The sequence below is a fragment of the Pleurodeles waltl genome, chromosome 11, assembly GCF_031143425.1.
Source record: "Pleurodeles waltl isolate 20211129_DDA chromosome 11, aPleWal1.hap1.20221129, whole genome shotgun sequence".
NCBI lineage: Eukaryota > Metazoa > Chordata > Amphibia > Caudata > Salamandridae > Pleurodeles > Pleurodeles waltl.
Window position 1 is genome coordinate 433,807,222 of NC_090450.1, and position 22,351 is coordinate 433,829,572.

The 22,351-nt window shown below is 44.7% G+C and overlaps 1 protein-coding gene across 4 annotated transcripts in view; it reads right to left on the reverse strand.

Moving 5' to 3' along the window:
* The window catches only part of PIK3CB (phosphatidylinositol-4,5-bisphosphate 3-kinase catalytic subunit beta), a 1,042,661-nt gene that overhangs the window by 716,811 nt on the left and 303,499 nt on the right, over nt 1-22,351 (reverse strand). For all 4 annotated transcript variants that reach the window (XM_069213799.1, XM_069213795.1, XM_069213796.1 and 1 more), the window contains one exon: nt 11,412-11,598. In XM_069213799.1, coding sequence (XP_069069900.1) covers nt 11,412-11,564 — 153 coding nt within the window. In that variant the 5' untranslated portion in view covers nt 11,565-11,598. The remainder of the gene's footprint in view (nt 1-11,411; nt 11,599-22,351) is intronic.

Consider the following 22,351-nt stretch of genomic DNA (forward strand, 5'->3'; position numbering starts at 1 on the left):
GAGACGGAGCTGCTAAACATGCAGCTCCCTCTCTGTGAGAGCAATAGTTTCCTCTGTTTCCCTGACTGCATCTCCAAGGGCAGGGAGACTAAGGAAACTCGCAGTGAGGAAAAGCTGTTTGACACCTCTCCCTCACTGCAAGCAGAGTGTTTGCTCTGACTTGGTGGGAGCTGTCAAAGCTGGGGCCTGGGGGTGTCTGCAACGGACCCCCTTTATTATTTAAATTGAGCCCTGGAGAGGCGGTGGTCACCAGGGCTGGGGAACAGCTGAGCTGCCCCCTGCTTTCTCTTCACTATAAACCCTGGGGAGGTGGTGGTGGTCCCTGGGCTACGGGGGGGCAGGTGCCCCCCCCATTACATTTACTTGAAGCCCAGGGAGGTGGCAGTCCTTGGGGATGGGAGGGGGGGATTGGGGGGCAGACCCGCGCATTAGATTTACTTGAAGCCCAGGGGAGGTGGTGGCCTGCGAGGGGATGGAGTGGCTACCAACATTATATTTACTTGAAGCCCAGAGATATCCCTGGCCCACCCAGGGGCTGAATTTAAACAAGCGTTTTTTTTTTCTTTTGGTTGGTTTTGTTTTGTTTTTTAAATTTACAGCGGATCCACAGATCTGCCTCAACTCCTGCCGAAAATTAACCAAAACATTTTTTTTTTCCTCTGAGTGCACCAGAGATAAGGGGTCATGGTGTAGCTAACCTGGCCCCTTTTTTCAGCTTTTTTTCTGGGACTCGGCTATTGAATTGTTGGCAGCCAATCCGAACTCAGCACAAGATCAGGAGGGCTTGCTGAGACTTCAGGTCCCTATATATACAAAGTTGGTTTTCTTCAATTACTCAAAAACTAACAAATGGATTTACACCAAATTACAAAAGGGGCACTTTCTGGACCAAGAGCTACTTTCTGCCAAATTTGGTTTAATTCAAACCAGTGGTTCGGGCACTATTCCTATTAAAAATCCCTATGGAAATGTGTGTGGGGGGAAAAAAGCATTTTGTGACCACCTCTTTCGTGGCCCCCACTTGACGGATCACCCCAAAACTTTCCAGACAGACGCTGAAGTGAGCGTTTTTTATTTTATTTTTAGAAAAGTTCATGAACATTCATCAAACTGCACCAAAGTTATTAGCAAAATATAAAACACTTTCCATAGAAACTAGGTCCTAACTATAACTACCTAGCGGTGACTGCCACTAGAAAATATATATATATATATATATATATATATATATATTCCAAATAAATAACTGCCGTATCACCGCCTCTTAAAGGCGGTCGGCCCATGGAGGGGTGGCGAACCCCAAATATTCCAACACACGCTAACGGTACTCGTGAGCAAGGGGCTTTTGCTCTGAAACGCGTAGAGTTTTTTCTGCCATTTCATACAATAAATGAGGCACGCTGGAGTATTTGGCCGTGGTACGAGATTTCACTATTCCATCGATTACGACTAGTGGGCATCGGCGTGTGTTGGAATATATATATATACACACATATATACACACTCACACATCTTACCTGTAAGCATCTATTAGCAGCGTGGAGTGCCGTAGATTTATATGCTAAGCATACTCCTGCTATGAAGAGTAGCACTCGGATTTTGCAAGTTTTTTTTGTTCGAAAAGTCTTTCGAGTCTCGAGGTATAGTGACTCTTCTTATAGTCTTTATTGCGCATGGTCATTAGTACCTTTGTTAGATTGTTTTTTGGCTCATCAGGTGAGCTTAGGATAAGAGCAGGAAATGAGATAGTAAGGATGAACATACAAGGTATAGTTTAAGAAAAGATAAATGTTATGAAGAATACTGCGTTCGTCAGCCATTAGCTTCTGGGTAAGAGAGTGGGTGCATATGAACCTACGGCATTACACGCTATGAATAGATGATTATGGGGTAAGTGACCTAGTCCATTTGTATCATGTGCCGTAGATACATATGCTTAGCATTGAATGTAAAGCAGTGCTTCCCAAACGCGATGGTTAGCCAATGACTGATGTAGAGACATGAAAAAGTGTTCGTAATACAGCTTGACCCACTTTAGCCTGTTGGCTAGCTAAGACATGAACACAATACTGTTTTGCGAATGTGTGTGCATTAATCTATGTGGCTGCTTTACAGATCTCCACAGGTGAAATATTTCAGAGGAAAGCCACTGAGGCTCTTTTTTAGGTCGAGCATAAGCAACTGACGTTGTGTATACTTTTAGTATACTTCTTTTGGCTTAGTGCAATTTCACATGTGGTACAATGCTTAGTGTGGTTTTACAGTTTTTTGAGGCAGTTGGTTTACAGTAGATTTATGTAGGCAGTATGTTTAAAACAATGTTTTGTAGATAGCAAGCCACAAATAAATGGTTCATTCAGAAATTAAAAGCATGTTCAAACATTAAAGGGTTGAGTGAGAGGATTAATCAACATAGAGCCCTTCCCAGTCAGAAAAACATATGTTACCCTGCCAATGGGCTTTGGAGAGGGTGGTGGTTATGTAAGGGACTGCTCTTCTGTTTCTCCATTTCTTGTTTTCGTGGCCTGAAGAGTGGAGGTCTTAAAGCTAATACTGCAGGGTGATAAATTCTTAAATGCAACCTCTCCAAGCACACACTTGAAGATAATATCCCGCTTATCTTAATAAGACAAAGCAAAAATAATAGTTCACATGTCTTGGGGTCAGAACAAAAAGATCAGAAATGCTACTGCAGGGTGAGGGCTATTCAGTTACGGTGGAAGTTTGGCCCTTTATGAACATCTTCTTTCATGACCTTTAGAAAGTCACTGTCACTAGGACAATGCTGAAGATATTTAGATTCAAATTCAGAGACCACCCTCTACTCTTAATGCTTTCTTAGTGGTTATATTTCTAATTTACAGTGATGTTTGCCAGTCGCTAAATCAGCTGTGATGCACTGATAAAAATAGCATAGAGAAAACATGCTTGTTTCTTTGTGTGTGTGTGTGTGTGTGTGTGTGGTGTGTGTGCGCGCGCGCATGCATGTCATCAGGTAAATAAATGTGGCCTGATAAAATTAATCTGGCAATAGTATTTAATGAATATACATTCCCAAATGCATTACAACACTACAGACATCTCATTACTTCCATAATGAAGTGTTTACTGCCTGGAAATTACATATTATCACTCATTTATGAATGCATGTTTTGTAACATGTTTTATTATATTTATTTTGTTTATATATCTTTGCTACAATCACCTTGCAATGAATAACAACCGGCCGATACTCACAAGACTTTTTTTATTACACTTCTGCTCGCTACACGGCACTGTGCTATGGTTCTAGTTAAATACCATTGTTTCTACCTTCTTCACATGAAAAATTAATGACATATACATAACAAGCAGATCCTCAAAGAGTAATAAGCTGTTTATTACCATTGTCAATGTAGGGCGTTCAGCATCATGACCTACTTGAGGCTTACCTTTCCCTGAGTCATGGTCAATACCTACAGTCAACAGTGGCTATAAATGGTGAGGTACACCAAGCACATCAGCAGGTATACTCGGTTTGGCTTATGCATGCTCTCTTTGCATGTGTTTCTCTCGCTTTATCCATACACATTTGTGTAGTTATAGTTAGGACCTAGTTTTATCGAAAAAGCGTTTTTTGTTTTGCTAACAACTTTGGCTCTGTTTGCTGTCAAGATAAGTTTTGGGGTGATCCATCTAGCGGGGGCCGAGAAAAAGGGGGGTAGGGGTCCCAAAACACATTTTCACCATTCATTTTTCTATACAGATTTTGAACAGCAGGAGCACCCAAACCACTGAATGGAATTACACCACATTTGGCAGAAAGTTAGTTCTTGGTTCAGAAAGAGCCCCTTTTAGGTTGGGCGCGCAAGCACTCTGACGTGTTGTAATCTATCTGTGGGCTTTAACCACACCCACTGCATGCCCATCACTAGCACTCATTCATTGGCTTGCCTTTCAAAAATCCTTTTTTATCATTGGTAAATGCTTTACGTTAGTCCCTCCTTGGGGCAGTTTTGTTACCGCCTTGGCCATTGACCCTGTTACATGGATAACTGCACGATGGCCAATACATTTGACCGCAAGCAAACTTATTTTTATTTGTGTTTCTCCTTTGCGCTCATGGTGGCCGTGGTGCTTTGAATCGGCTTGCTTATGTCATCTGCTTTACTTTTCATTTTTAATTTATGTGGCAAGAAAAGTTCAGTTAGGAATTTACAACGCTAATAGCTCTAACTCGAGCAAACACAAGACCCACTGCATTAAAAATGCTTGTTTCCAGGTGGAACAAGCTCTTGGAACTTCAGGTAGCACACAACTGGCTTTGAGGTAACAAGTCTGTATGCATCTCACTATCCACCTTGTTGGAGGGTGGGTCATTAGTTGTGTGACCTGCACAAGTAATGGGTCTGCTCTAGACCACCACTGGGAACCAAACACCCCATTGTAGCGCTAACAGGGTAGCGTTCAAGAGCATTCCAAGGCTTACTCAAGGGAGATGGTGTGGCTAGTAATCACAATTCACGAGCACACAAGAATAACACTCAATAAATGGATTGTCCAGTCTCTACTTTCTCTTTTGATAAAGAGAAAATAATTTTATTACACGCACACTTTGATGGAATTACTTTTGGATGACATTGCGTAATCACTTGTCTCTCCCAAGGGGGAGATATAAACCAACAAGCTACATGGAAGAATATTCCCTTGTAGTGTAATGCAACATTTGACTAACTTTGGGAGTGAGAGCACCAGATACTGTCAATAAAGTACATCAACTTTGATCACTGGTGGCGGTCAGACTCATTACTCAAATAAGCATCAACAAGGAACATGTCTAAGCAGGCTGGAGTGGTTGGCGTTGCTAGGATTACTCTCAGCATGATCTACGCAGTCTATCCACACCCCTAAAGTGTGTGGACCAAGGATTATCATAATCCATATTGAATTACTCAACATAAAAATGATGCACAGCTGACAGTCCCTAGAGGACATCACTTGGCTGTTAATAAGAAAAATACCATAACCTACCCCTAGAGTGTGTCTTTACATTTTAAAACATGTTTAGCATAATATGCTACCATTTTAGCTATAGTCCCTAATGGACTTCGTTGCTGTAAAAACACTCATATTTACAGCCTTTCACCCCTGGAGGGTATTCACAAATATAACAATCCTGTTGTCATCACCATTTGGGCCACAAGGACTGAAGCCATGATTTTCGTCCCTAGAGGGTGCAGTTCCACCTTCCTGAAACAAAACCTCCAGCTGGGACATGGTTAAATACATGTTGGAACCCTTGGTGCTTTGTCTATACCCGCCCACCCAACCTAGGGCAGGGACACAACTTTCTGTTGGGGGCGAGGCTGTGTGGCTTCTGCCGCTGCCCCTATCCATTTGGTTTCTGGTGGTGATGACCCCACCTTCCTGGGGCCATCACAAGCTGAAAACGGTCAAGTTTTAGGCCAACATGTTGTGCCTTGCAAGGCATTATGGGGCACTCCCCGTCACAGAATGCATATTTTATTAGTGGCTCTCCCACTGAGCTGGGGGGAGCTGCTTGGTGTCCTCTATGCGCTGGCAGCCTTGTGTCGCAGTGCCCTCATCTTCGGGGGAGTATGGTACCACCCAGACACTCCCACATCAGGTATGGTACATTGGAGAGTGGCGCAGAGAGCCCATCCTGACCACTCTAGCCTGCTCCCCACACATCGAACACCTGGTGGTGCTGCTGTAGGCATCGCACTGGCACTGGCAGACGCTGGAGAGGCAGCCTGGGGTTAGGTGGCGTGGTGGAGGCACGCTGGTGCTCCCCCACCTCTCCTCTGGTGTCTGCCCGCTCCTGTGAGGAGAAGAAATGTTGATGGCAGCCTGGGGGGAGTACGATGGCACTCCTGCATCTTTACAGGGAGCAGAACGGCGCTCTGCGGCTTCTGCTTCCACCATGGGGCCCTGGGAAGGGGTCCAGGCCCACTCCTATAGCTGAGGTGAGAGTAGGCAATGAAGCCCCTCTCTCCTGGCTCTTCTCAGACCCCAGGATGGTCCGGGCCCCTCTCTAAATCATCACTGGGAGCACGCCAGAGCTCCCAGGGTTGTGTTCTTTTTGGGGCCCCAGGATGGGCTCCGGCACCTTTGAGGGAGCATGACGGCGCTACCTCATGATAGGCATTTGTGCCAGGGACATGCAATGGTGCTCCCCAGCTCCACTTTTCCTTGGGGGCAGGCTCTAGCCCTCCCAGGGGGAAAGTTCCAGGTCAGCGGCAGAGCCCCATGCGCTTCGTTGCCAGCCATACAAAGGTCATCAAACTTTAAATGAGGATATCTCAGGCCTTATTGGCCCAATTTCGAAGATCTGTGGCTCATTTTGCTCCTGGTGGCAAGCCTTATCCACCAGGAACACGTACATCATGCCTCTGGCCTGCAAGGATGATTAAATTGGAAGGGAGCTGGTTTCACAAGCTCCCTGCACCAGATTCAACTTTGCTCTCCCTCTAGACCTCTTAACTCCTGGCGCACAGCCCAGTCTCTCCCCACAGGTCCTGGGGCCAATCAAGGTCAGAGTCCTTGGGCCTGTGGATAGTCAAGGGGCTCCTCCTTCCATTGTGTCAGTCTCTAGTCTGGGGGTTCTTCAGCAAAGGCACATTCCACGAGCGAGCCCTCCCGTGTGCAAGGCTTTTTAATTTGGGGCGGAAGTGTCCAGCAGGGCTGTGCCTCTGACCTATCCTGATGTGCCACATCACTTCTCCACCTCTGTCCCAACCTTCCTGCACAGTCTTCTAGGATAGCTTAAAATGCTGTCATCCAGGTGTTGGTAGCCACATGTGCTCTGAGAGACTCCATTCCAGGGCCTCTCAGGCCCGGTTCATGCCACAGAATGACAGCTGCCTGACTGATGGAAGGCCCTGCTCAGGCAGCTGGACAAAGCAGTAATTGGCCCCAATCTTGAGCGGAGTCAGAGAAAGAGGACATTCCTAGATGACCCATAAGCTGTAGAAATATACTTTTGTGACCTACTGCATTATTCTTTTCATACATGTCACAGTGTACAATAGTGCAACTCTGCAGGCTGTGGACCCTGGGGAACCAGAGTTGCGTCCCAGCCAAGCCTTTCCCATTAGCATATAATTGAGACTTCATGCAAACAAGACCGTAAGCACACTGACTATCCCTCGCATGTGTACACCTATTGCATAACGCCTACTCCAGGTCAGCACTCACTCTGCATGGTTCCTTCTGCGCCAGACTACCTAAGTGCAGTCCTTGTGCTGTGCACACCAGGAATCCTCCCCGTGCAGCCCTCAAATTAGTGTACACAAGATCACATATTACCAGACCTGGGCCTCCTACCCTTGCTGCCTCACAGCAACCTTTGCTTAATAGGGCAGCACAGGTGGTAAACATGCGCAGGCCATTTTACCTGGCGGTTACTGTGGGTTAGTCACAAATTATGAGGCTTTCTCACAGTACAAGGTCAAAAACCAGGTGATCCGCAAAACAAAAAATAAGGGTGGACCACATAGTGAGAACCATCCTCTCACACCACCTTACAAATCCTGCTTTGGAGATTGGAGAACTTTTCGGAGGATCTACAAAGGCTACAAAAGGTTTTGTTCTCACAACAGAATACATTACCGCTCTTTTAACATTGTGTGTGAAGAGCTCTTTCCGCTACGGAGTCTAGCTTTGGGAAGTAAACTAAGAGGTCAATGGCTTGGTTTACATGAAAAGAATAAACCACTTTAGGAAGGAATTTGGGTTAGTTCTTATTACTAACTTTAGAGGATGTAAATGGAAGAAGGGTTCTTCCAAAGTGAATGACTGAAGTTCGCTGATTAGTCTAAGAGAGGTTATAGCTATTAAGGAGGCTGCCTCCTGTGTGAGGAACTGTAGTCCACATTAATGAAGTGGTTTAAAAGGAGGATCCATAAGTCTGGTGAGAACTACATTATGAATCCAGGAAGGTGCTAGTGGTATGGGGGAAGGAATAACCTTTTAATCCCTCTATAAGAGCTTTGATGAGTGGAATTTTAAACTAAGACATGTGTTGTCTGTTTAGCAAGTAGGCAGCCAGCACTGCTAGATGTAGCCAAATGGAGTGTATGCAAGGCCTGCGTTTTCTAGATGTAGTAGCTAGAAATTAAGGTCTTGTACCGTGTGGGAGACCGGTTGGATTTGTTTAGCTAGACAATACTGCACAAATCCTTACCATTTTGCTGCATGGCATGCCTGTGTGGTAGGCCTATGGGCTTGTTTCAGAAAGGGCATACATTCTTGTGGAAGATTAAGGTATCCAAATTCTTGGACCCTCAGGAGCCAGATTGCTAGATTGAGTTGTTTGGGGTTGGTGTATATGACCCTGCCCTCCTCCCAAGTGAGAAGGTGTAGCCATTTTGGTGGTTTCTAATATGGCACAACCAACAGTTGTAGTACAGTTGTGTGCCATGCTTGTCGAGCCCATGTTGGGAAATATTAGAATTAGTGTGAGGGATATTTGTGTGAGCTTCTGACCCAGGTAAGGGATGAGCAAGAGAGGAGGAAATTCACAAGCAAATATCCCTGACCAGTTGATCCATAGGGCATAGCCTTTGGACTGCGGGTGAGGAAACCTGGAGGCAAAGCCTTGGCATTTTTTGTGTTCTGTTCTGTCGCAAAGAGGTCTATTTCTAGGGTTCCCCAACAATGCAAATATGAGTGCAGTATTGTTGTATTGATTTCTCAATCGTGCACCTGTTGTTGCATCCTGCTGAGCATATCTGCAGTCGCTGTCCACCTCTGGTAGGTATTTAGCCAGGAGGTTGATGATGTTGTGTATTGTCCAATGCCATATGCATTTCACTATCCGTGAGAGCTGTATGAAGTATGTGTTCCCCTATTTTTGAACATAGTACATGGCTGCCATGTTGTCAGTGCGGACTAGGACAAGTTTCTTGTAAAGATGCTGTTGAAATGCTCTGCAAGCTAACTGAATCGCAAGAAGCATCCAACCATGCAAGGATGCATCAGTTGCAATGGTCACTTGTGGAACAGGGGCTTTGACAAGCCAACCCTGCAACAGATTGTTGCTTTTTCAGCACTGCAGAGAGCGATGGGTTGATGGCTCTATCAACACTGTCTTGAAGATGCTTTTCAGCTTGAGATCATTGTGATTGTAGGCATTGTTGTAGGGGATAGATGTGCAGTTGTGCATGTGGTACTATGAAGATACATGAGGCCATCATTTCTATTAGGCTCATCACTGTCTTGAATGTGACGTGACTATATAGTAGAAAAAGAAGCAATGTGATCTTCATCTTTCGTACTCTTTTCGGACTGGGATGAGCTTTTGCTAAAATGGAGTTTAAGGTAGAGCCTAAGATGGGCTGCACTTGTAAGGGTTGTGGGTGGGATTTTTTTTGCATTTAGCGTGTAACTCAGTCTGTTCAGAAGGTTAAGTACTTTTGAATGTCCTGCAGACAACTGTTTGCTTTCACTCTTCATCAGCCAATCGTCTAGGCAGGGGAACACATGTGTGCCCCTCCTTCTGAGATGAGCAACTATTAATGCAAGATATTTTGTAAATACTATTGGTGCAGGAGTTTCCCTGAATAACAACACTTTGAACTGATAATGCTGGCCACTCACTTGAAAATGGAGGTAGCGCCAATGGGATGGGTGTAGTGATATGTGAAGACAGGCACCCTTGAGGTCTATGGCTGTCATGGAGGCTCCTTGTTGCAGTAGCAGTATGATTTCTTGTAGCATAACCCTGTGGAAGAGCTCTGATAGATTGTATTTGTTGCATGGTCTGAGGTCTAGTATAGGCCTTAAGGTAACATCTTTCACTAGAAAAAGGAAACACAGTGAGCACACCCAGTGTCCCTGGTGTTGCTGTGGGACTGCCTCTATGCCCCTCTTTGGAAGCAGAACTTACATTTCCTCTTGTAGGAACGTTAAGTGTTGCTTTGGCATAGCTTGAGCTCGAGGTGGGATATTTGGTTGGAGAAGACATGAGTTGTAGACAATATCCGTCCTTTACTATTAAGAGGACCCACTGATCCGAGGTAATTTGTACCCAATCCAAGTGGTAGTCCAGTAACCGCCCCCGCCCTCCCCGCCACTTGTGTTCAGAGCGGTGCAGATGGGTGGCGGAGAGAGTGACTGCTTAGTAGAAGTGGTTCCCTTGGATGTGGATCCACGTCCTTGACCGCTGTTGGTATTGCCTCTCTAGTGTGCACTATATTATGTCCCTCATGTATACTGTGATTGGCAGGGATTTGTTGTTTTTGAGAGATAACCGTGTCTGTAGAGGTGGTAGCTTTATGCACCCCTCTATACTGACCCAACCGAAAGGACCCTCTGGGACGATGTGAAGGGCACCCATGGCTGTGGCATTTGTCAGTGTCCTTTTTAATCTTTTCCAGTATTTTGTCCACTTTTGGACCGAAGAGTTGGACATTAGGCTTAAACTCTGATACTCTTAACCATGCATGGCGTCTGATAATGCTGGTGCTGACCTCTTGCACTGCTGTCTGTTGTGTCTGCATTTTTGCTTTAGATATAATTCTCCCCACTTTGACTAATTATGATCCCCTTTGGTTGCATAGCTCAGGAAGGTGTTGTAGAAATCCCTGCATCTCATCTTACTGTGCTCCCTTGAGAGGAGGCTACAACCATGCGGAACAAGAATAACCGGGGCAATGTTTTTGAAAGTTTTGTGATGATTCGTAAAACAGCACCTAAGACAGAGGCAAGTCAAAAAACACTTTTTCTATGGAGACATGGTCCTAACTATAACTACCTAGTGGCGACTGCCACCAGGTAAGATAGCAGGTAGCATGGGGACAGGCAGTGAAAACTATTATCTTGTAGGAAGGAGGAAAGCTAATGTGTGTTCTCCTATTTTATGCACATAGTTGTGCACTGAAAGTTGGCTGCACCACAGAAAGGCCAAAATGTGGATGGGACGAATTTGCTCAATTTACCTGCCCAGCCTAAATGATGGATATGCCACTGATGTTATAGGAATGCTGGTGGTTTGTGCTTTATACATGAGCAGCAGAGAAGAACCCACATCAAATTATAAACATGAAGCATGTTCCAATAGACTTTGAAAGAGTGGTTGCAATCCAAATACACAACACAACCAAATTCCTGGAAGAAGAACAAAGGTAACATAGTGCATCTTGAAATAGGCTATAGTTCAGTACTGGAAAAGGTATAATCATTCTCTGAGACTAGAAGGTGGGTCTTTTCCACATGTGCTGTGGGTAGGACATTTGCTCCAACAAGTCATTTGTCAGATTCTCGTTTTGTACACCTTTAGCAATAATTACCTCAAGACCAACTCACTCCTGGATTACAGAGCTACACAAGAATTGCACAACACAAAAGAATAGATTTTCTTGGTTCAAATATAAGCTTGATTTCAGCGACAAGAAGACTTGTCAACTCACCTTTTTTATGTAAGAAATAGTTGATTCACGAGGGACCTCTAGCTGGATATACACTCCAGTCGGCAGCATACAGTCCACCTTGATCGGGGTATCAGCTGCTAAGGGGGAATCCACTGCCCAGATGTCGAGGGCATCTGTCACAGCCGGAGGCATTTTGCAACATGAACACTAAGATAACCACATGGCCCTAGAAATAAGAACAAGTCAACGTATTCCTTTATTAATATTGAAAAATGCATAGAAACAATGTGTCTGCTCAGAATGAAAACTCATGTTTGTGGTTATAAGTAATGCAAACGTGTACGTTTGTTAATCTATTTAGATGTAAATGCCAAAATATTAAGTTTAAATTGGAAAGCGTGACTGCAGCATCACATTTTGTGAAATATAAAGCACCTTATTAACACAACCACCACACGCACAAGATTTGACAGAAGCATGCATCTAGGTCAGTGTAAAAAAAATAAAAAAAGCCAACACACAAGAAACACTGCTTTTATATTCACAAATACAAGCATCTTTTATTAACTAATTGCCATTTCTGACTATTCGTTTGTGTAAGGACTCCCACCATGCAAAATCCAACCATATACCTCCAGAGGGAGGGCACCGCGGGAGGTGGCAGTAGCCAGCCCTGGGGCGTGGCGGTCCCCTGGGCCATCTATGGCTTGTTGAGGTGCCCCCCCACCCAATGCTTATTTTAGCCACGAGGAGGTGGTGTTGGGGTGGGGGGGGTCCCCTAGGGCCCGGGACGTGGGTCTCCTGCATTCATTAGCACTATCCCACCTGCAACCTTTTATTTAGTCCCGGGGAGGTGGAGGTCCCTGGGCCGGGGGTCTACAACAGACCCTTTTAATTATTTTATTCTAGACCCAGGAAGGTGGTGGTCCCTGTGGGCCACATGAGCCTGCGCTTCTAATAGAGCATATTTGCCCAGGGAGGTGGCGGTGGCCGGAGCAAAGGGGACAAGAAGGCCCCTTGCTTCATAATAAAGTATATTTGCACCAGGAAGGTGGTGCTACACGGGGGCAGAAGGGAGCATGCCCCCCAGCATTTTTTTGTATCTTAGCCCTGGGGTGTTGGTGGCCCCTGGTGCTACATAAGCTCTCGGAGGAGGACCCTTTGTGCCCCCCACTTCCTTTTTTCACGCCCAGGGCCCTCGGAACCTGGCCCACCCGGGGACAAACTAAAAAATAAACCGTGAGACTGCGTTTTTATTTTTTATTTTAAATTGTGAAAAAATCCACAGATCCATCCGCCAATTTTTCTGATATATATATATATATATATTTAATGTTTTTTTGCCCTGGCAGGGTCCCTGGGGGACCCCTGTACCAAGGCTAGGGGCTCGGGGTGTCCCTGTCCTGGCCCCATATCTTTTGAAACACTCTCAAAACGGCTGCTAATAGTTCCTTGTTGAAGTGTTGCCAGCCATTCGGATACCAGCACTGGAACACAGTTGGATCTGCGGAGGATCGCGTCCTTATATATCTATATTTTTTTTTTACTTTTAATATATCCAAAATTACTGAACTGATTTACACCAGATCACAAAAAGCACAATCTGTGGAACAGGATCTCGCTTCCTGACAAATTATGCATTACTCTGTTCATAGGTTTGGACTGTAAGCATGTTTAAAGACCCTACGGAAAAAAGGAATAGGGGAAACGCATTTTGGGACCACCCTTTTTTTTTTTTTTTTTGCAGCCCCGCTTGACAGATCACCCAAAACTTACAAGACAGCAGCTGAACAGACTAAAATAAGTAAAGATTCTCCAAGTGGCACCAAAGTTACTGGCAAAACAAAAAACGCCCTTTCTATGGAAACTAGGTCCTAACTACAACTATCTACTTGCAACTGCCAGTAAGTAAAATATATATATACACACACACATTATTATATATATATATATATATATATATATATATACACACACACACACACACACACACACACACACACATATGGACACATCACTCGCTATGGTGAGTTTCATTTTAGGAGGTCGAGTTCTTTTTAGATCCTACTCGCCCCTTCTGGCGAGTGGACAAAGAACAGGTGTTCTGTTCAGTCAGAAACTGAATTAGCAATTAAGATGCCTTTAAATCTTATTCTCATCACATTTGCCCAGTGTTCAGAGAGGGAGGTCAAAAGTCAGTTTGTCTTCTTGCAATGCAAATCTTTTTGCTTGTGAATGCAGACTTCCAGGATTTTGTAAGGTGAACTATCTGACCTATGTGAAATGAAAGGCTGCTGGTATCAGGTTTTTCCTAACACACAACATTTATATAACTAAGTCACCTCTACAAAAATTTCAAAATATATTTCAGTAGCTGTGAAAGACCATTTTCTGTAATTCTGTGCAATGAAAAAAAATATTTTAATAGGATGAAAAAAGTCAGAATACTTGGTAATGTGCAAATGATAAATGTTTTCTGAAACCCAATTTTCACAGATTATTGTTAATACACTATATAGTTTTATCAGTAAAGCTGCACGTTAGTGGGGAGGTTTTTGAACATTTCTTGGAAATTTACTGTCTGTAAATGACAGTGCGCTACCACATCATGCTTTAGTAAAATATTTATTAAAAGTGAGTGTTTAATCATAAACAGAGAAACACTCCTGCCCTGATAGCAAAGCTATTAGTAAGTCATGCATGGATGATGTGTACCCTATATGTGGGCTAGATTTATAATACATGGAGCAAATGTTTTGTGTATTTAGTCAAACAAAAGCATTTTTTTTTTTTTTAACAGCAGAAATGCTGAACTCACATATTTGAAGGTGCACCCATATGTGAGAATGAAGAAAAAGGCAACTGTAAAATACAATATTTGCCTAGGATGACACAATTTGAGACCAGTTTTCACAGTTTAGACAAACAAATGTGGAGCACTTTGCCTTATCAGATTGATTTATTTCAGTGCTTCTCTACCAGGACACGTTTTGGCCACAGTTTGACCTTGATCACATGACGCACCATTCACTTCCATTTAAAACACCATGCGATAATTACCATAAAAGACAGAATGCATGCTGAAACCACTACCCAAATAAAAACCTCAATTTTTAGTTAATATACTTCCTAACAAGTAATGATATTGATTTTCACATTTTTGATACTGTCAAAATATATTTTTGGTGACGTTTGCATCAATACGAACGAATTCAGTAAAACACTCCTTGGCATGTGAACAAAATTTTCCTTTTATCTGCCTGTGATAACATCTCACACAGAAGGAACCACTCAATCTCATCCTTATTGATACTATGCTTATCATGATTCAAAAACTTCATTATTTGTCGTGTAAAGATTATTGCACAACATTATAGCAGGTTGTCACCTTCAATCCCAAATAATGTCATTATTCCCAAGTGGGTTACATCTGTCATGTAATATTATGCTCAGAGAAATAAAAATTCTCAAAAGGGAGGTCAACAGGTATCTGAGGGCGGTACGGCAGTTCCCTAAATACAAAGCAATCAAAATCAAACTGAGGAGCAAAAAAGCTGCTAAAAAGGGCCACTTGGACCAAAAATAGAGAAATGGCAGAAAATGTCTGTGACGAAGTTCATCTGGGATAAAAAGCACTACAACTCCAATGCTTTTTGGGGTACCGTAACTCCCTAAATAAAGCACCACCACGGCCAGGATCAAACTTTTCCGAGGAGGCCTGTGTCTCCTTTTTTTACTGCTCACTTTAACACCTATACAAATGCAGCAGACACCTCAGGCAGTCAAGAGGCGGCATCGGCAGACGGCAATGCTATCTAGGCCCCATCACCCCAAACTATGGAGGAATCCCCACGGAGGACACGATATAACAGCAGATCAACAAAGGTAGACCTACTGGCGCACCCGGACCAAATGGAATACCTCAGGCCATCTTCAAGTTCAACCCACCAAAGTGGGCAGGGTATCTGGCCCCACTATTCACCCGTGCCCTGCCATAGGCCACAATTCCAACCTCCTGGAAACGGTCTATCATTGCACCAATCTTCAAGAGGGGGTGACAAGTTAAAACCTGAAATCTACAGATTGATAGTACGACGCGGTTTCCTTCTTGGAATGGCTCACGGATTGGCCAGAAGCTTCCTCCATCATCCCGATCAATCAGAAGGGGTTCACAAAAAAATTAAAAATAAATCAGTGACTCCAACAAATATCCTGGTTCTAACACTGCTGCTGAAAGCCTAAAAAAACAATCAATCACTGTACCTCTGCTCACTCAGAGTACAAAGCTGTATTCAATAGAGTATTGCAAAACCTGCTCTGGAGTAAGCTAAAGAATTAGCTTCCATCCATGCTCAGAAGAGCAACAGAAAATGTATACACAGACACCTGGGTCATAAACTGGGTAACGGAGCTAGCCTCTCCAGAGCCATTTCTCGCGGGCTCAAGCAAGGGGTGCATCTTAGCCCGATGCTTTTTAACCTATTTCTGGCAGACCTCTCCACACCCTTGGCTGCGGTAAATACCCATGCCCCAAACCTCTGTGTGATCCAGTTGTCAAACATGCTGTATGCCTACGACTTGGTCCTTATCAGCCGCATCAACATGGGGACGCAGTGCCTCCTGAACACCACCAACAACTACTTGGTTAGAAATAGCCTCACAATTAACAACAAGAGAACTAGAATCATGAACTGCTGCAGAAGGACTAGAGGTAAAATCAGCTAGACCCTTGATGCAATGGAGGTCGACGAAGTCAAAGCCTACAAATACCTCAGCCGCACATTTGATAATCAAGGTAACTTTAAACCGCACAAGGCGGAACAGAAAAGGTCTCATCCTGGCCACAAGTCTTAGTGCTGTATGTAGGAAGATGAAAGGACCCTCCTATTACCCCATCCTGGAAACAGCAAGGGCAAAGCTTGTTCCAAACAAGAAATGAAGCCCTCCTGGGAAAGGCAACAACCTATTTATGGCAGACCTCTCCACATCCTTGGCTGCGGTAAATCCCCATGCCCTAAAGCTCGGTGTGATCCAGCTGTCAATCATGATGTATGCCGACGACTTGGTCCTTATCAATCACACCAAGGTGGGGATGTAGCGCTTCCTGAACGCCACCAACGACTACTTGGTTACAAACAGCCTCACAATTAACAAGAAAAATAAAATCATGAACTGCTCCAAAAGAACTAGAGGTAAAATCAGCTGGACCCTCAATCCAAGGAAGGTCGACGATGTCACAGCCTACAAATACCTCAGCCTCACGTTTAATAATCAAGGTAACCTTAAACTGCACATGGAGGAAAAGAAAAGATCTCACCCTGGCCGCAGGTCTTGGCGCTCTATGTAGGAAGATCAAAGGACCCTCGAATTACCCCATCCTGGAAACAGCAAGGGCAAAGTTTGTTCCAACCATGGCATTCTGAAGCGAAGCCTTCCTGAGAAAGGCAACAACTACCTTGGACATCATCAAAGTCTAAAGGGAAATCTTCCACCATCCCAGATATACCTCGGCAGCCCAGATCAGGTTAGAATTCATCCTTGTAAAACAAACAATTGCCAAAAGTGCAGCCTTTGTCATCATGTGCTATAGGCTTGAGTCAGCCGAAAGGAACTCAAACTACAACGTCTTTCTGGAAATTAATAAAAACCAATTCAGCAGCAGGGACATTTCTTAGAGATTCCATTGACCAACTTGGATTCACTCAGTTATCGCCTATATCACCCAAACTTAAGTCACTTGAAAAGACAAATGGCCGAATATCAAGACTAGTCTCATCACTAGAGGACAAGGTTTCACTCCCGAACTATGCCCACTCATGGATGGTATCAAACAGTTACACACAGCTAAAACCACCAGTATACCTGAGCAAGGCTTTCAACATCAGAATTAAGGAATCATTTCTAAAATATAGCCTAGGTGCTCTCCCAAATAACATGCATGCAGCACCCTGGCTAAAGGAAGAAGGTGAAACCTGCAGGTTCTGAGGCTAATCAAAGGAAGACTCGATCCACACCTTCTGCCTCTGCAGCTCAACTCTAAATCTGCGGCGCGCTGGCTTAGGACCTTCTGGAACCAGACGACATTTGCACCTGCAGACAAGCAATAATAGCCTGCCTAAACGCAAAGGATTCACATGTAATACCTGGAACCATAAAATACTCAGAGGGCATGGCCCAAGCCATAAAGAAAGCATCTAGCTGGTCTGCACACACTCAATAAGCAAGGCCCTGGCTCCATAATGGAGGAGCTGCCCCATTAGTTTATTGTAATTATGTTTATTACCTGTGCAGGCACCTTTCTTTTCATCCCCACTTTGATTGACAATATGCCAAATTGCCATTTGTTACCCGCTTAAAACAGACAGCAAATATCATAGTGGGATTCTGAGCTAAAGCAAAGGGCCTTTCTCGCTGCCTCAAGTTAAACTTTCTTTTATACGTTTTAATGATTTTTGTATTCATTATTGCTCTTAATTTTAAATGAATGTAAATAATAAAACCAATAAAGTCTTACAGTTATGTAATATTATTACCTTCAACTATATATATGTGTATATCCATATACACACACACACACACACACATATATATGCATATACACACACACAGCTGATGTATTGCACATGTTTGCCTCAACTGTTTAACTGCTGTGAGGTGTTTTGGCATACGCATGTGTTTGACTACATTTGAGTTAAATGCTTATTTTCATGTGTTTGTGTGTTTTTATCTGATATCTGGGAAGTACCTTCATAAATTCATTACTCATACGAAGAGTGCTGCATTCTTTGGCATTGGTTCCTCTTAGTTTAAAGAAGAGCAACACACTGTTATCTGGAGTTACCTATGGCCAATCTTGGATAGACAGGAGTTTGGCCCTGGGTATATTAATGCTCTTAAAGCGATGTATCGAACCCCCAATGCGAGACAACGGATTATGTGACTAGAGTCAGAAAAAAATGTTGATTGCTAGAGGAACACCCCAGGGCTGTCCTTGCTCGACTTTGTTATTTGCCCCTTAAATTGACCCTTTCATTACACTCTTGGAGAGGAATCCTCGGACCTTTCCCGTTGTGGCAGCTCTGACAGAGTATAAAGTCTCAGCCTACGCAGACACTATTGTGGTGGTCACCACAGACCCTTCATCAGCTCTGAATGAGATAGAGAAGGAAGTGAAAGCTTTTGGGGAGTTGTCAGGCTATAAACTGAATGTTGCCAAGACACAAAAGGTCTGTACAAAAGGGCTTCAGCGTAATGACTCCCGTTGGGTTGAGGCGGCCACTTATTTAGGGGTGCAGATGACATCTGGTCACATAAAATCTGTCCCGTTGCTGGACAATTTAGGGCAGGAATTGAGAAGAATCAACTATCTGTATTTTAATATTTGTGAAGAGGTGTAATGTATTTAAAATAACAATCTTGCCGAAATTACTTGATTTTGGGCTATTCCCCTGGAAATTAGTAAGTTTTGGTTGGGTACAGCAAGGGGGCTGGGCAGTTCCTAGCCTTACTTTTTACTATTGCTCTTGCGTGTTACAGCACATTGACATTCTGATTACGGGTAGGACAGCTAGGTTAACTCCAGCAGAAACTCCCTCAATGTGTCAGTTAGTTCTGGGATTCAAGGCCAAGGCATGGCTTCTGAGAATCATTGAGCATAGTTATTCTAATAAGACATCTAAGATGCCAAGGGAAGCACATAAGGTATGGTGGCAAATTAGGAAGATTGACGGGTAGCAAACTGAAACTACTATACACGGGGATCAGTGATATTACCTGCTATATTCCACAACACAGTTGGTGGAAGATGGGTACAGCATGCTTGGGGAAGATCAGATGTATTCCTTTAGTGAGATTCAAGAAAGATATGGTCTGGCTAGGGTTAATTTTTTATAAGTATCTCCATATCAGTTTTTTTATTATTATTAAGTCGCACAAGAACCGATTCTTGATGGGCCGCGTCTCTGTAGGAGAGCTTATTGACAAAATGGCTAGAATTGGGACAATATATGATTTCTTACTGCAAGAACTCACCGATTATCTGGATTCTGTTTACTCCAAATGGGAAGCTAGACTTTGCGTAGGAGGGCTGTTCTTAAAGGAGTCACTTGATATTGGGAGAAAGACTCTGTTGACGGTGAAGTTAAAGTGTCAACATTTTAAAACCATATTCAATGTTCATTATACCCTGGCAAAGCTTTATTAGTGGGGCAAGAGACTTAGCAGCATTAGTCATCGCTGTGGGGTAAGTCATGCAGAAAAGGTACATATGTTCTTTTCATGACCTACTTTGACTTCATTCTCGGTTGACATTACCACATTCATTAGTGTGATTATAGGGAAACAGGTAAATCAATAAATCAATCAATTATTTCTTATATAACGCAACTACTCACCTGTATGAGTCTCAAGGTGCTGGTGGAAGGTCTGGGGCTCATTCGAAGAGCCATGCCTTGAGGTTGTTTCTTACAATGGTGAGTGATGGGCTTTGTCTGATGTGCGTGGGCAGGTTGTACCAGCTCTTAGCTGCAAGGTAGGCAAAAGATCTTCCTCTGGCATTGTTTTTCAGGGTGCATGAGATGGTGACTAGCGCCTGTTGGGTGGAGTAGGGTCTGGCGGGGTTATGGAATGCGATGCGATGGTTCAGGTAGGCCAGTCTAATGTTGTGAAGGGCCTTGTAAGTGTGGGTGAGTAGTTTGAAGTTGATTCGCTTCTCCACAGGGAGCCAAAGGAGGATCCTCAGGATTTGTCACTGGCGGGGAGGTTCTGGATGAGTAGGGCCGCAACGTTTTGGATGAGTTGTGGTTTCCTGATGTTCTTTGTTGTGGTGCTGGCATAAAGTGTGTTGCCTAAATAGAGCTTTCTTGTGATTACAGTGTGGGTGATTATCTTGCGGCAGTCCCCCAGGAACCATTTGAAGATTTTGTAGAGATGGCGGAGGGTGCGCCAGTAGGAAGAGGTGACTGCGTTACCTGTTGGGTCATTGATAGGGAAGAGTTGAGGATGATTCCTAGGTTGCAGGTGTGGTCAGTTGGAGTAGGCAGTGCGCTGAGCGATGTGAGCCACCAGGAGTCAACCCAGGCTGAAGTGGAGTTTTCTTGGTCTTGCTTGTGGTAGCTCTCCCTCATGCAGGCAACGGCGGCTCTCATTCCAGTGTGATAGTTCCTGTTAGCTTTGTCCGGGTCTTCAGTGAGGGATATGATGAGTTGTGTCTCATCGGCATATGACACGATGTTCGATCCATGGTCTCGGGCGACGGGCCATGTAGATGCTGAAGAGCTTTGGTGTCAGGGAGGATCCCTGAGGGACTCCGCAGCTGACTTCTGTTGGTTTGGATATGAAGGGTGTGATCCTGACTGTGTTCTTCCAGTGAGGAAGGAGTGAATCCACTGCAAGGCTTTTCCACGGATTCCTGCATCGTGGACTCTGCTGCTTAAGGTGCTGTGAGAGACCGTGTCAGAGGCTGCTGAGAGGTCGAGGAGTATGAGTGCTGCAGTGTGGCCGTGGTCGAGGAGTGTACAGATGTCATCAGTGGCTGCAAAAAGAACTGTCTCCGTGCTGTGGTTACGGCGGAAGCCAGACTGAGAGGTATCCAGAGAGGAGTTGTCCTTGAGGAATTGTCGCAGCTGTGAGTTTATGGCCTTTTCCAGGACTTTGGCAGGGTAGGATAGCAGCGAGATGGGCCGGAAATTCTTGAGCTCTCATGGGTCAGCTGTGGGTTTCTTCAGGAAGGAGCGGACTTTGGTGTGTTCCAATCTTCAGGGTAGGTGGCTTTTTGATAGAGCAGTCAGTGTCTTGCGGAGGTCAGGGGGGTTGGATGCACTGGCTCTGTTGCAGGTGTGGTGAGGACAGGGGTCTGTGGGAGCTCCGGAGTGAATACTGTTCATGATGATTTCAGTCTCTGCTGTGGTGAGAGTGGACCAGCTGTGGACGGTTTGGGTGGGTCGGGGTGGGTGGGTTGGTCGTAGATTCTGATGCTGGGCGGGTTCTGCAGTGGAAAGCGGTCATAGATGTCCTTAAACTTGCGGTGGAAGAAAGTGGCCAATTTTCGCAGGGGTCTTGCAATGCGGGGAGGGGGGGGGATGTTGGTGACTTCGGAGGGAGGATTGGTGAATTTGGTTTTTTTGTGTGTTCTAGATACAGTGGTGATGGGTGGCAGTGGCGGCTCTGAAGGAGGCGAGGCCTTCGCTGGTTTTGCTGTGTCTCCATTTCTTTTCTAGGCACCTGCTTGTGCATTTGGATTCTTGGAGTTTGGTGGTGAAACAGCTTGCTTTTTTTGGGATGCACTTGGCCAAAGTTGATCGGACAGGGGCTAAGGAGTTGGCACACTCGGTGATCCAGGAGCTGTGGTTGCATGCAGCGACAAAAGCGTCAGTGGGGGGTGATTTGGCAAGGGTCGTGGTGAGTTGCTCGTCAGTGATTTTGTGCCATTTCCTGTGGGAGGGTCTGGGGACGCAGAGGTGGCTGTTTGGTGTTGTGATGGTCGATCCAGTCCGGGATGGAGATACTCTTGATAGTAATCCGGTTGCTCAAGGTAAAAATGGGGTCTAGTGTGTCTCTTACGGTGTGCTTGGTGATCAGTTGTCTGAGGCAGAGGGTGGCACGATTGTTGAGTAGGGAAGTGGTGTTTCAGTTATTGCGGTCCTCAAGGTGGAAATTCAAGTCACTCAGGAAGTAGTCAGTGGGCGACAGGGCGTGGGGGGTGGCGATGTCTACAATGGTGTTGATGACGGCAGGGCGGGGGCCAGGGAGTCTATAGACTAGGGTGGAGTGGAGGGAGGAGTTGTAAGTGGCGTGGATCAGGTAGTGTAGGTGTTCCATTGTGGTGCAGTGTTCCTCAGTCTTGACCGTGAGGCGGAGTGAGGACTTGTGTACGTTGGCCAGTCCTCCACCCGGACCAGAAGTCGATCCTACCTTAGGATGTTGTAGCCCTTTGGGATTGCGTTGGCTATTCCGAAGCTAGGGTGGGTCCAGGTCTCGGC